Genomic DNA, 14,606 nt, shown 5'->3' with positions numbered 1-14,606 from the left:
TCGAATGTCCTAAAACTAATTGATAGTCGACTTGAGTTAGGTGACAATGGTTGCGTAAGCGATTATATGACTACCTCATTCAAGTTTGACTCCTTAACCGTCATCTTCCCAAGCAGGGACGCATGGCTGATTCATATCTCCTCTGGACGGTCTGGCAATATACACAGACGGGTCCAAGATGGAAGAAGGTACTGGCGCTGACGTCTACTGCGAGAATCCACTAATTGAAACTCATACAAGCTCAACGATAATTGTAGTGTTTTTCAGGCGGAGATTCTGGCTATCAGGAAAGCAGCTGAAGGCAGTCTTATAGGACTGGTGACTATATATGTCGATAGTCAGACGGCCCTCAATGCTCTCAAGTCATGGACCATAAATTCAATAGCTATTCTTGATTGCAGGAAAGCTCTGCAGTATATACAAGATTGTGTAAAGCTATGTTGGGTTCCGGGTCACAGCAACGTTATGGGAAACAAGGTAGCAGATGAACTACCTCGAGGTGGATCAAGTCTATCGATTATCAGTTGATGAAACCGTCCGGCCACCGATGGGCTACTACGATATCCCCATTACTGCAATTTCATAAAATTACTCTAGTATGGAACACGATTAAAGAACCCCTAGTTTCATGCACGAATACAAATCAACTGACAATACGGAAGTCAGCCAAAGTTTGAAAGCTCTAATAAAGCTTTCCAAAGTTCTTTCGTGAAATATGAAAGCTCTTTTCACGTGAAATACAGAAACGCAATTGCTTTCACAGATGAAGTGCATGTGTAATGTGAAATGGATGCACGGTGAATTCCAGAACATGCCCGATAGTTTCCGGTGGGAAGTCTATATTTTTCGAAATATGGGTCTTGACATTTGATATGTTTTTGTTGTAGCGGATTGCTAATTCATCTGGCTTGATAAATATGCCGCCCGTAACAAAAAAGTTCAATTTGGACGCAGAGACAACTGGCAATGCAAATACAATACATATTCGAGACATTAACTTCTGATATTATATCCTGAATGGTGGAAACACTTTTGAACTGCCGAAACTTCCTTTATAACTTATTTTACGGTTCTCTAAATAGAAAACTGGAATACGGTACAGTTGTGTCCAAGTATTTGTCTACAATATCCACAATATCTTGTATGCATGCCCGGGGACTTCACTTCATTCAATGTTCACTTGTTTCATTATATTTATTAATGTAATAAAAACACTTTTAAATAGTTCGATATGCTTTTGATAATTCATAAAAACTCAAGTTTTGTTTATTCAAAAGTTTTTTTTTTAGCTGAACAAATTTGTTTTCTAGGACCAATATATTACATTTTATATTGGCAATTTAAACAAAAAAACCTAACATAGGATTTTTTTTTATAAAATTAATTTTCATAAAAAACGAAAATTAGCCAAACTCTGTATAGCCAGAAAGAAGAAACACAACAATATTTCAACTTTGTTGTTGGGAGAAACAAATTAAATTTAAATACGAGTAAAAACTAAGCCTTTGTTAGAATGAATAAAAAATAAGTAAAGCTACCACTAAATAACACGACTGTAACGTATAGAATCACTTAAAAAATAAATAATTTGTTTTACAAAAATGAAAAACTAAGTATAAGTAAGTAATAATAATAACCTATATGTTGTATACGAAGTGTATATGTACAAAGCCTAATTTTGTGAAGTGGGAAAAAATGGGAAAGGAGTGAAATTTTAAATATATTCGCTACAATTTTTGTCTTCCTTTGTTTCATTCATTGTTCGTTAATGGTAGTTGAACTTCAGTTACGATTTAATCGTCTATTAATATCGGTTCACTCATGGAAGTGACATTCACAACCTTTGGTGATTTATTTATATCTGATGATTTTTTGGGGGAATCGCCAACTGATCCGGGTTTTGATTTACGTACAAGCATGGATTTTTGATGCTAAAAAGAGAAAAAAAATGCGGGTAAAATTAATTAGCAAATAATTTTTGATTGCAGAGATTTTAGGTTAGGTTATTGGCAAGGGGTTAAGGGTTATGTAAATCTATAAATTTTGAAAGTTTCTATAAACATATTCACACATCTTTAGTATTTATATACAAAAAAATACTTCTTGTAGACAATATCTTTATAGAGTAAGAGTTCCATCCAATAGACATTTAGATGCCTTTCTTATGGCTATATTACACCATATGCTTTTTCACACCAGCTGATGTCATACATGTGAAAAAGCATATGGTGTAATATAGCCCTTACTTCTACTTACATTTTGCATTTGTACAGCTTTACTTGCAGCCACAAATATCCATTCACCCAGTCGTGTGTTTTTATTTGACATTTTCTGCATATGTCTGTAAAATAAATGGAATAGAATATTAACATAATTATTGATAAATATAGTAAGGTGTAAAAGGCTACAAGATCAAAAGTTAATATAGACAAAAATCTCTCCTAACCATTCAGTAAAAAACGAGATTTCGGATAAAGGGTGAAGAGAAGCACGCAACAAGTGTGGTTTAGGGATGCCCCTTTGGGAGGTATTCCATTTACAGAAGATCCCTTTGTTAGGCCTCCTATCTACAGAACACCCTTTGGGAGAACTTCTATCTACAGGAGACCCCTTTGGGAGGACTTCTATCTAAAGATTACACATTTAGGAGGTTTTCTATGTATATATGAGCCATTTGGGAGGTCTTCTGTCTATAGAAGACCCTTTGGGCGGTTTTCTGTCTATAGAAGATCCCTTTGGGCTTTTTTCTGTCTATAGAAGACCCCTTTGGGCTGTGTTTTATCTATAGAAGACCCCTTTGGGAGGTCTTCTATTTATAGAAGACCCCTTTGGGAGGTCTTCTATTTATAGAAGACCCCTTTGGGAGGTCTTCTATTTATAGAAGACCCCTTTGGGAGGTCTTCTATTTATAGAAGACCCCTTTGGGAGGTCTTCTATAAATGGAAGGAGGACTTCTATCTAGAGAAGACCCCTTCGGGAGGTCTTCTATCTAAATATGACACATTTAGGAGGTTTTCTATCTGTAGAAGAACCCTTTGGGAGGTCTTCTATCTATAGAAGACCCCTTCGGGAGGTCTTCTATTTATAGAAGATCCCCTCGGGAGGTCTTCTGTCTATAAAGACCTCTTTGGGAGGTTTTCTGTCTACAGAAGACCCCTTTAGGAGGACTTCTATCTAGAGAAGACCCCTTCTTCTATTTATAGAAGACCCCTTCGGGAGGTCTTCTATTTATAGAAGACCCCTTCGGGAGGTCTTCTATTTATAGAAGATCCCTTCGGGAGGTCTTCTGTCTATAGAAGACCTCTTTGGGAGGTTTTCCGTCTATAGAAGATCCCTTTGGGCGGTGTTCTATCTATAGAAGACCCCTTTGGAAGGTCTTCTATTTAAAGAAGACCCCTTTGGGAGGTCTTCTATTTATAGAAGACCCCTTCGGGAGGTCTTCTATTTATAGAAGATCCCCTCGGGAGGTCTTCTGTCTATAAAGACCTCTTTGGGAGGTTTTCTGTCTACAGAAGACCCCTTTAGGAGGACTTCTATCTAGAGAAGACCCCTTCGGGAGGTCTTCTATCTAAATATGACACATTTAGGAGGTTTTCTATCTGTAGAACAACCCTTTGGGAGGCCTTCTATCTATAGAAGACCCCTTCGGGAGGTCTTCTACTTATAGAAGACCCCTTTGGGAGGTCTTCTATTTATAGAAGACCCCTTCGGGAGGTCTTCTATTTATAGAAGACTCCTTCAGGAGGTCTTCTGTCTATAAAAGACTCTTTGGGAGGTCTTCCATTTATAGAAGACCCCTTTGGGAGGTCTTCCATTTATAGAAGACCTCTCTAGGAGGTCTTCTATCTACACAAGACCACTTTAGGAGGACTTCCATCTAGAGAAGACCCCTTCGGGAGGTCTTCTATCTAAATATGACACATTTAGGAGGTTTTCTATCTGTAGAAGAACACTTTGGGAGGCCTTCTATCTATAGAAGACCCCTTCGGGAGGTCTTCTATTTATAGAAGACCCCTTCGGGGTGTCTTCTATTTATAGAAGACCCCTTTGGGAGGTCTTCTGTCTATAAAAGACTCTTTTGGAGGTCTTCCATTTATAGAAAACCTCTTTGGGAGGTCTTCTATCTACAGAAGACCCCTTTAGGAGGACTTCTATCTAGAGAAGACCCCTTCGGGAGGTCTTCTAGCTAAATATGACACATTTAGGAGGTTTTCTATCTGTAGAAGAACCCTTTGGGAGGTCTTCTATCTGTAGAAGAACCCTTTGGGAGGTCTTCTATTTATAGAAGACCCGTTCGGGAGGTCTTCTATTTATAGAAGACCCCTTTGGGAGGTCTTCTGTCTATAGAAGACCTCTTTGGGAGGTTTTCCGTCTATAGAAGACCCCTTTGGGCGGTGTTCTATCTATAGAAGACCCCTCTAGAAGGTCTTCTATTTAAAGAAGACCCCTTTGGGAGGTCTTCTATTTATAGAAGACCCCTTCGGGAGGTCTTCTGTCTATAAAAGACTCTATGGGAGGTCATCCATTTATAGAAGACCCCTTTGAGACGTCTGCTATTTATAGAAGACCCCTTTGGGAAGTCTTCTATTTATAGAACCCCCCTTCGGGAGGTCTTCTGTCTATAAAAGACTCTTTGGCAGGTCTTCCATTTATAGAAGACCTCTTTGGGAGGTCTTCTATCTACAGAAGACCCCTTTAGGAGGACTTCTATCTAGAGAAGACCCCTTCGGGAGGTCTTCTATCTAAATATGTCACATTTAGGAGGTTTTCTATCTGTAGAAGAACCCTTTGGAAGGTCTTCTATTTATAGAAGACCCCTTTGGGAGGTCTTCTATTTATAGAAGACCCCTTTGGGAGGTCTTCTATTTATAGAAGACCCCTTCGGGAGGCCTTCTATTTATAGAAGACCCCTTTGGGAGGTTTTCTGTCTATTGAAAACACCTTTGGGATGTCTTCTATCTATTTTACTTATAGAAGACCCCTTTGGGAGGTCTTATATGCATAGAAGAAGCCCTTGGGAGGTCTTCTATTTATGTATGACCCTTTTTGGGAGGCTATAATAAGTGACCACGATTTAAAGACATGAATAACCGTTGCTACTTGATAAAACTAGGTTATGTTATTGTTACTAAAAAGTGTGTGTAGTTGGGGGAGGGGTCGGTTATATGTACTTACTTATTCAGATAATTATTAACAGCATTCAGGCCAATCAATTTCAAAATACCCACAGAGGGTACCTTGACATAGAACTCTTCCATAACACGCTTTGCCACAAATTTGTAATCGGTATAGTTTGGTGATACAATATAACCATATTGAATGTGTGGTGGTAAGGTAGCACCAACACCGCCACCACCATTATCAAGACGTTTAGGAGGAGGTGCTGATGATTGTTGTTGTGTTGTTGTTGCTGCAGATTTGCTGGCTTCCATTTTATTATTGTTGTCATTCGCCGTGGTTGATAGTGATGAAAAAGGCCTTTGTGGAGAAATTCTGATTTTCGGCGATGCAGCATCATTGCTGGTGGATGGCTGTTGGGTGGTAGTTTTCTTTATCAATGGTGCAACTCCAAAAGATTGTACACTTGTTATAGTCAAACCAGAATTGGAGCTACTTGGAGATTTTGTTGTAGATTGAGAATTCGATGTTATTGTAGAGCTACTAATGGGATTTGTGATCGTTACTTGTTTGGGCTGTATATCTACATTTGTTACAATAGCTGTTGATGGTCTTGGATTGGTTTGGGCAGAAGTTACTTTGGGTAATATTCTGGTATATGTAACTGATGTTGAAGTTGCAGGTGTTGTGGTTGTTACAGGAGTTATTGTTATAGATTGTGCTATAGAGGATGCGGCATTTAATGTTAGCGTTTGACTAACCACTGTTGCTGCTGGTGGTTTTGGTGCAATCCTCACCTGGCTTGTGGGAATTAACTGTATGGTGGCATTAGGTGTGCCAATCGATGGTATACCCGCTATTTTAATGGGATTCGTTGTATTTAAAACTTTCTTTGGTAATATAGGAATGGGGGGATTGGAGGATTGACTGGTGCTAATTGGGGTTTTGTTGAATATTTGTGTTGTTGCAGATGATGTTGAATTGCTGGTCGAGGTGCTTATTACAGTACCACTATTTGGCTTGGTATATAATAGTTTCTGTTGCAATTGACCAGTGGAGAATGATGAGGCAGGAATTTTGACAACTTTGTAGGGAACATTGCGGGCAGCTGTTTTTATACTAAATCTTGGTGAGGGTACAGCAGAAACGGGTGTCGTTGTTGTCGTGGAAGAAGACGACATTGGAGTTTGTGAAATATTTATTTTAGTAGTTGTGGTTGTGATGTCACTACTACTGCTAGCTGGTTTCTGTGGTGAACTATTTGGCTTGATGACAATTGACGCCCCCGGTTCCTCATCCCCATCTACAAAACTAACATCAAACACCAAGGGTTTTGAGTTTGTGTTTCCAGTATTTTGGTTTTGAGTATTGGTTTTTAGCATTGTACCTTCATGTTGTTGCTGTTCTTGTTGTGGATTGTTATTACTAAGTTTGGTAATTACGGTTGAACCAATTGTGGAAATAGTTTTCAGGGTATTCAATGATTGATTGACTTGTATATCCTGAACATTTTCTGGCAAGATTTTATTTATAACAGCACTAACGGCAATGTTTTGTGTGGCCCGATCAAATTGATTTTGACAAACAATAGAGACTCGCCGTCTCTTTTGGGCAATAGGTTGTTGGGTAAGGGTTGTCATTGTGCTGCTGGCGGTTGACTGGTTAATACTTGTCACAGGCATTGCAACATCTTTTGTTGTTTGGATTGTTGTTGAGGGTTTAAAGATTTGTTGAGTTGCTGTTATTGTTGTTTGAGGTCTTGGCTGAATTTGGTTCAAATTTTGTTTTGCAGTGGCAGTTTTTGTGTTGTCCAAAGTGATGGGGCTATTGTAAATTGGGGAACCACGATATATTAGATCAGAGGATAAGAATTTTGCCACTGATGAAGATGTTGTTTGGACAATGGTCGGTGTTACTGTTGATGATGCGGGAAGTGTTACAACATCGGTAATTAAATTAGTTGTGGGGGCTCCTACATTAAAGAAGGTTTGTGGTTGTATTTGTGTTGAATTTACCACTGGTGTTATTGGTAAAATTGGTTGTATCAATGTATTTGTAATTGGCAACGTTACAAGGGAATTATTTGCCACATTCATGGAAGCAGCAGCGGAAACTGGTACAAAGACACCGCAGGAAGTTGCCGGTGTAATTTGCAAATCATTTGCCACCGAGGCAATGTTAAAATGTCTATAAACCTCAGCTTGTTGTGGAGGTTGAGGAGGAGTAGGAGGAGGCGGTAGAAGTTGTGATGGTGATACTTGTACCGGGTTCTCCACTTCATCTATTATCATACAATCCTCATCATCTTCATCTTTTTCCGCGTTCTCCTGCTGCCCTCCGCCACTAGAATCCACAGAGGTTTTAATATAATTCTCAGCATAGGCTGTCGCTGTAGGCTCTATCTCAAAGTGTGTTTGACCATTCATTTGTAATAACCAAAATGCCTTTGTTCTCTCCCCCGGCGAAGTTTGTATATTATGTTTCAATTGATAAAGTTCTCTTAACATCATCTGGCCATCAACACTTTGCAAAAGTATCAAAGTAGGTGGCATCGTATTCATGTTCAAAGGCCCGAAATAGATTTTCCTACCCGATTTGGGAGTGACAAAGGCATCAAAGGGAGCATTTTGAAAAAATTGCAATTTAACAATTTTCTTCTTTTGCTTGGCAAAATTAATCACCTTTTGTATTCGATCCAGCGATACAAGATCACGAAAATCTGGTACAAAAATATGTGAAAAGTCGTTGTGCAAATCGAGAACCAGCCATTTGTGGTTCTCTTTGTATACGTGTGGCAAGTAGATTTCATTGACATCCTGTGGAGTGACTTTACGGAATTCAATATTGGTGCTCATTTTGGCATATGAGTCCATTCTAGGATCATTTGGGATTTCACTGGTGGCTTTACGTTTTCGAGAACTTCCTTCAATGTTCATCGCGGTGGCTTGGAAGGCGACATTTTGACCCACATTGTGGGGTAAGATTGGTGGTGTTGTGATTTGATTGGAAATTACTGGTGTTGGGTTACTATAGGGAGGAGGAGGTGGTTGTACGACCGCTGACGACTTCTGTATTGGATACATTGGCAGCAAGTTTTGTTGCTGTTGTTGCCCTGGATATGGCGGCAGTGGTGTTATGGGAGAGCTAAGAGTCATAGTTACAGGTTCTTGTAACATTGGAGCCATGATATTGCCAGTGTTAGTGTTCGTCGGTTCATCTGGCAAATTATTTTGCAAATTGGTTTTCTTGCTTAACATCAGTTGTTTCTTCTTTTCTTCCTTTTGCCTTTGCTTAACCAATGATGTACACAAAACATTGATTTTCTTTGTTAACGAAGGATGTGTCTCCGGTGTGGGTTTATTACATGCCATTGATGGATCGGCCTTAAGGAAACCCTTTATTACCCAATATGTCAGCTTACCCTGCATTACAATGGCCAATTTCGAGGTATGTTCATTACGCACATTATGCAGTAACATTTTAGCCATCAATGGTACCCTATCCGGTTTCAAGGCTGTTATATTAACCACTCCCATGGCATCACAAATCATGGGCATCATATTACGTATGGTTGCCACCAAATAGGTACCCTCCTTTGATTTGACTTGCCAAATAAATGCAAATCCTTGGCAAAAAGCATCCAAAAAGTTGGACCATTTCATTATACACAAAATATCCGTGTTGGGGGCAGGTATTATATGGCTTTCACGGCGCAAAGCAAAGTCCACATCTTGCATTTTCTTGCTAACCAAAGAATTCATGGTGCGTATAACACTATTGTAAACATCACGTATGTTTTCATTATCCGTTAACGTGGAGAGTTGTGCAGGATCAGATTGATTAAGTGTATCCAATGCAGAATTTTGTGTACCAACATCACTTATAGTTTCATGGCTAGCAAAGGCAGGAGAATTAACATCTGTTACCGATGTTAAATCTGCCAAATGTTGCTTTAGTTTTTGTACATCCGCTGATGAGCCCGACAAAGGTTTTGCAATATTTGCCTTGGCATTCAAAGAAAAGCAGTTGGAAATTTTCGGTAATACTATTTCCTGTCTTTCTGGAGGACTGTTATCATTTGTGTTAGATGTTGAGGAGGATTCATTAGATTCTCCAAGACTTAAACCTGATAAAGTACCAAATTCCTTCATTGTTATAACGGCATCTTGTGCAGGTTCTGGGGGTTCACATACATTTTGTGAGGGACTAGAATTATCACCTTCCTCCTGCAGGGTATTGGTAATTTCAGCGTTTTGTTTCTTAATATCAAAGCTTAAGCCATCATCTTCTTCATCATCATCTACGAGATCTACAACATCTTGAACTTCGGCTTTAGGTTTAACTTCCGGGTTCAAAACTTCTTTTTCACTTATTTTATTGCTTTTATCTTCTTGTTCATTCGATTTCGGTTTCTCCACTCGTTGTTTTTCTTTAACTTTGTTTTGTTGTTCATCTTCGTCTTGTTGTTGTTTGCGTAACTTTTCATTGTCGGCTTTGTGATAATAAACCGATCTCATAACATGTTCATTTAACAACAAACGAGTCGATTCCGTTTCATGTTCGCTGATGTACTTCAAAACGTTTGATCGTCTCTTACGATTGCAATATAAGAACATTCTCCTTGGTATGGGAATTTGACGTCTACAACACTCGGGTCTTTCGGCAAAGAAACGTTCTCTTACCTCTTCCAAACTACGTTTTGGTTTTTCAGGTTGGTGTTGTGTTTTATCAGTTTTATCAACACCTGGCACTGTTTCTTGGGAATGTTTTGGAATTGGTTCCTTGGATTCCTTAGTAGAAGTCTTGTCAGAATTCTCTTTTCTATGACGAGATTTCCTTCTTTCTTCTTCTTCATCTCTCTTACGCCAAATGCGTCGTTCCTCCCTTCTTGATTTACGACGATCCCTTCTTCTATGTTTGGCAGGTGGTTCTTTATATGACTCATCATTATCCTCGTCCTCTTCTTCTTCCTCCTCCTCTTCTTCTTCTTTTTGTTCGTCCTCCTCCTCAGATTCTTCATGTTCACTCTGGTCCTTGGATTTCTTGGATTTCTCCACCTTTTCAAAAGTATATCGTGCCTTAGTATTTGGCTTATAATCCGTTGGCGTCAGCACCATTGTTTGTTCTTCCTCCCCACCATGTTCGATGGTTCTATTATTTTCCCCCTTTTCAATTATCATGGGTTTACCATCCAGGGCCTTGCCTTTACAGAAACATTTATACAATTGATGTATCAAACACCATGGCGCCACATTATCCATGTCCTTCAACCGCACAAGATTCACCGTACAATGTTTTAGTTGTTCCAATATGGTATCTTGTATATAGACAGGTTCACGTATTTCTTTTACTTCGACAGCTAAATTTTTATCATTATCTATTGTGGTGAGGGCCGTCTTTTTGGGAGAATTTTTCCTCAACTCATCATCGGTATCATCTTCATAATATTCATAACGTTTCGGAGCTTTGGTACAACGACGTTTCTTATCATTGTTGGTTTCATTGATGAGCAGGGTTTCATTTTCTGTGAGGACCACAGTTGAAGTAAATTCTTTTTCCATACGCGCCAAACGTGCGGTGGCCTTACGTCTTAACATAAAGGCATCCTCAGTGGTGATTGTGCGACCCTGTAAATAATGGGAATAAAGCAGGAACACTTTGTTTTATACGCAAGGAATATAAATTTGAAAACAAATCCACTTACATCAGTCTCCAAGCGAAGTATACGTGATTGATTGGAGGTTTTACAGTTGCATTCCCACATACATTTAGTTTTACCGCAATGTTCCCGAACATGTGAACCATCTGCCAAGCTATCACACACACAGCCCATGGCACAGTATTCCAAATTGCAGGGCTTTTTCTCTGAAAGCAAAATCAATTAAAAGATGTACATTAAAAACAAGGTTGTAGTCAAAGGGTCGACAATGTTTATCCGTTCAAACCCTAAGCAAAATATGGAGGAAATCGTGGATATTTTTAAAGAACATCTTTTGAGGGACCTAAAGTTAAGAAAACGTGGATTTTTAAAGAGCATCTTTGGAGGGATCTTATGTCAAGAAAACGTGGATTTTTAGAGAACATTTTTTGAGGGATCTAAAGTCAAGAAAACGTGTGATTTTTAAACATCATCTTTTGAGGGATCTTAAGTCAAGAAAACGAGGATTTTTAAAGTACATCTTTTGAGGGATATTTTGTCAAGAAAACGTGGATTTTTAAAGAACATCTTTTGAGGGATTTTTTAAGAATATCTTTTGAGGGATCTGAAGTCAAGAAAACGTGGATTTTTTAAGAACATCTTTTGAGGGATTTTTAAAGAACATCTTTTGAGGGATCTGTAGTCAAGAAAACGTGGATTTTTAAAGAACATATTTTGAGGGACCTAAAGTCAAGAAAACGTGGGTTTTTAAAGTACATCTTTTGAGGAACCATCAACCAAGAAAGCGTAGATTTTTAAAGTACATCCTTTGAGGGATCTAATGTCAGGAAAACGTGGATTTATAAAGAACATTTTTTGAGGAACCATCAACCAAGAAAGCGTGGATTTTTAAAGTACATCCTTTGAGGGACCTAAAGTCAAGAAAAGGTGGATTTTTAAAGTACATCCTTTGAGGGACCTAAAGTCAAGAAAAGGTGGATTTTTAAATTACATCCTTTGAGGGACCTAAAGACAAGAAAAGGTGGATTTTAAAAGAACATCTATTAAGGAACATCTATTGAGGGACCTAAAGTCAAGAAAATGTGGATGTAATCGGGGCTCCAAGTACTATTTAAGGTAAACATGACAAATAAATCAATGAGGGGCCTTAAACTGGACTTGCTCTAATAAGTAAATTTAGGCAAAATAACTTTCAAAAATAATTCATAGTCAATTTACCTTTTTCCGGTTTAACCGCAGCATCAATTATGGTTGCATTAAGACGCCGTAGTTCCGATCTGAAAAATCGGTAGTTTTAATTGAAAAATCTGTGATATTTTATTTTAACATTAGTTTCTGGTCAATACTACACTTTTGAGAGCATATAAACCAGATTCCAATGCAAGAGGCTATATCCTATTTATTTACTTACAATACTCGATTTTGTTTTGATCGCTTTTTATTTTCACTTGTATTTGAAGCTGCCGATGATGGTCGCTGTTGCTGTTTTTCAGTCTTTATGGGCGATATTGATGATTTTGTATCATTTTTGTCTTCACTTAACATATCGGGATCATCTTTTATGAAGGAGTTTTCACTACAACTAATGGCCACGGTATTTATCATGTCACTAACCACATCAGCACAAGTCAATAATAACTCATCGCTGGTATCTAAATTTTGTCTAAATGTAAAATCAGCTTTGGGTACAAGTTCTTCGGTATCGTCGTCACATTGTTCAAACGACTCATCGAGTTTTTCGGAACGATCCACCACCCTTCGCACAAGAACATGATTACGATCATTTAGATAGGGTATGACGAAGGTAAATGATTTTCTTGGTATACTATCTGTGGCCGCTTTTACAGCATCTTTTAGGGAGCCTGGTAGTTTCAGAGTGGAAACACTAAATTCCGCCCATTCACGGGAAATATCATGATGTGGTAAAATATATTGCAAATAACGTTTGGCAATTTCATTTAAGGGTTTGCCACATTCTGGAAATACTTCCAACTCTACTGTGGGCATGCGAACAACTGCCATACTACCACCGGCCAGTAGTAGAGCTGCAGCATCATCATCCAAGGGTTTTTGTAAGGTCTTGTGGGACAATGGGCATGGCTTAAATACCGAGGGCAGGGGTTCCTTGTTGAGTTTCCTTGATTTTGGGGAGATAGTTTTAATAACCTTAAAATCCTGCCACATGTCTTCATCAACGCAAAGGCGGGGACATGTTTTAGATGGATTTTTAACCGTACTAAAATAAGGTTTCTTGCGAAATTCATCATTATTGCCACGAACTCCCCTTAATTTTACTTTATATTTTCCACCATCAACATCCAGCATTTGATAGTAATACCTATTAAATTCGGTATTTATAAAGGAAGCTGCCATCCAACCATTCCTGGTAAAGGACATGGAGGAGTTATTGGATTGTGCTGTCACTTGTTGAGTATTGGGTTTACATTTTTGATAACGTATTCTCTTTTGCAGCTCACGATAGATGCAGGCTTCATTGTTTATAATTGAAAGGCGGGAATTTTTGGCAAATTTTTGTAAATAACTTTTCCTCTCGGCCACGGTGCGAAAGCGCAAGAGATTATCTGGTACAGCAGGCATATCCAAGTGGGGTGGTTGAGTTTTGGGTGTCATCAAACCTTCCAAATCGGTTGGCAGAGATTGCACACGCTTAAACGACTTGTCTTTATCGATATCGTAATCCGTGTCCAAATCATTTTGACGCATATATTCATTTAGTGTCTCACTGATAAATATCGAATTATTGCTTTTGATAGAATTTGGTACAATGGGTGTCATTAGCATGCCAGGTATCCGTTCGTTATCATCAAAACCGAGAAAACCATCAGATGAATCGTTTGAATATTCACTGTGATGCTGATGGCTGCTGCTGATATCATTTGTAGAGGAAGATTTGTTTAATTCTGTTCTGCCTACACCTTGGACACTACTACCAACCTTGCTCATTAGCATATCCAAAAAATTGAGACCACTTTTAACAGGTTTCTCATTTTGCTGGCCATATGGTTCATCTTCATGATTACTCTTTTCAGTTTTCTCATCAGAGGCCAGCAGTTTCAAGGGATGAACATTTGCCTGTATGGTATTCAATTGTTTTTCAGGTGTAGATTCCAAATTCACCTGCCAATCACTAGTCGATCGTCTTGAGGACACATTTTCCACTGAAACGGATACACTTTTGGATAACCTCGAAGAGGAAATAATATCATTGTCGTCGCCGTCATTTTCTTCGGGAGATTTTTCTGTATCAGCTGCTTCAGTTTGTTTTGTGTTGTTGCTGTCTTTGTTGGCTTCTATTAATGGCTTTTGTCTTCTTGCACTTTTCAACAATTCCAATTGTTCTTTCAATTGTTTACTAACATCTTCGGAGGAATTGTTGGAAACCACCACCGCCGCATCTGGTTCTTGTAATTTTTCTTTACAAATTGTTTCCTCAATATATTCTTCAGGTTCTTGAGTCCGCTTCCGATAGAGAACAATGTTGCGGGACCATTGTTTAATATTTTGTCGCATTCTTTTTATAATTTTACGATTAGCTTGATCGAACAGTACTCGCCGCAAACGATAATGATGTAGGAATATACGATTCCTTTTCCGAACAGCAAATCGTTTTATAATTATCCGAGGCCATGTTTGATACCATATAATTTTTTGTATATTGACCAAATTATAGCGTAGAAACTCGGTTGAGACATTGTGCTTCCTTTGCAAACGACGAAATAGTTTCCATTCACGTTTATTAAACTTTATCATATTGTGGCTATGATAATGTTCCTTGTTGCATAGTATGGAGGGATATTATTTTACTGTA

The 14,606-nt window shown here is 38.5% G+C and overlaps 1 protein-coding gene across 8 annotated transcripts in view; it reads right to left on the bottom strand.

Moving 5' to 3' along the window:
• Nucleotides 1–1,232: 1,232 nt before the first annotated feature.
• Nucleotides 1,233–14,606, bottom strand: part of ocm (over compensating males) — a 32,577-nt gene continuing 19,203 nt past the window's right edge. For all 8 annotated transcript variants that reach the window (XM_073956828.1, XM_073956824.1, XM_073956823.1 and 5 more), the window contains 6 exons: nt 12,189–14,601; nt 11,996–12,054; nt 10,823–10,983; nt 5,176–10,745; nt 2,257–2,341; nt 1,233–1,931 (listed from right to left, as the gene is read on the bottom strand). In XM_073956828.1, coding sequence (XP_073812929.1) covers nt 1,794–1,931; nt 2,257–2,341; nt 5,176–10,745; nt 10,823–10,983; nt 11,996–12,054; nt 12,189–14,548 — 8,373 coding nt within the window. In that variant the 5' untranslated portion in view covers nt 14,549–14,601 and the 3' untranslated portion in view covers nt 1,233–1,793. The remainder of the gene's footprint in view (nt 1,932–2,256; nt 2,342–5,175; nt 10,746–10,822; nt 10,984–11,995; nt 12,055–12,188; nt 14,602–14,606) is intronic.

Source organism: Musca autumnalis, unplaced genomic scaffold (genome assembly GCF_047663935.1).
Source record: "Musca autumnalis isolate F117 unplaced genomic scaffold, ASM4766393v1 scaffold_5, whole genome shotgun sequence".
Classification (NCBI taxonomy): domain Eukaryota; kingdom Metazoa; phylum Arthropoda; class Insecta; order Diptera; family Muscidae; genus Musca; species Musca autumnalis.
This window is presented reverse-complemented; position numbering and strand designations above follow the sequence as displayed.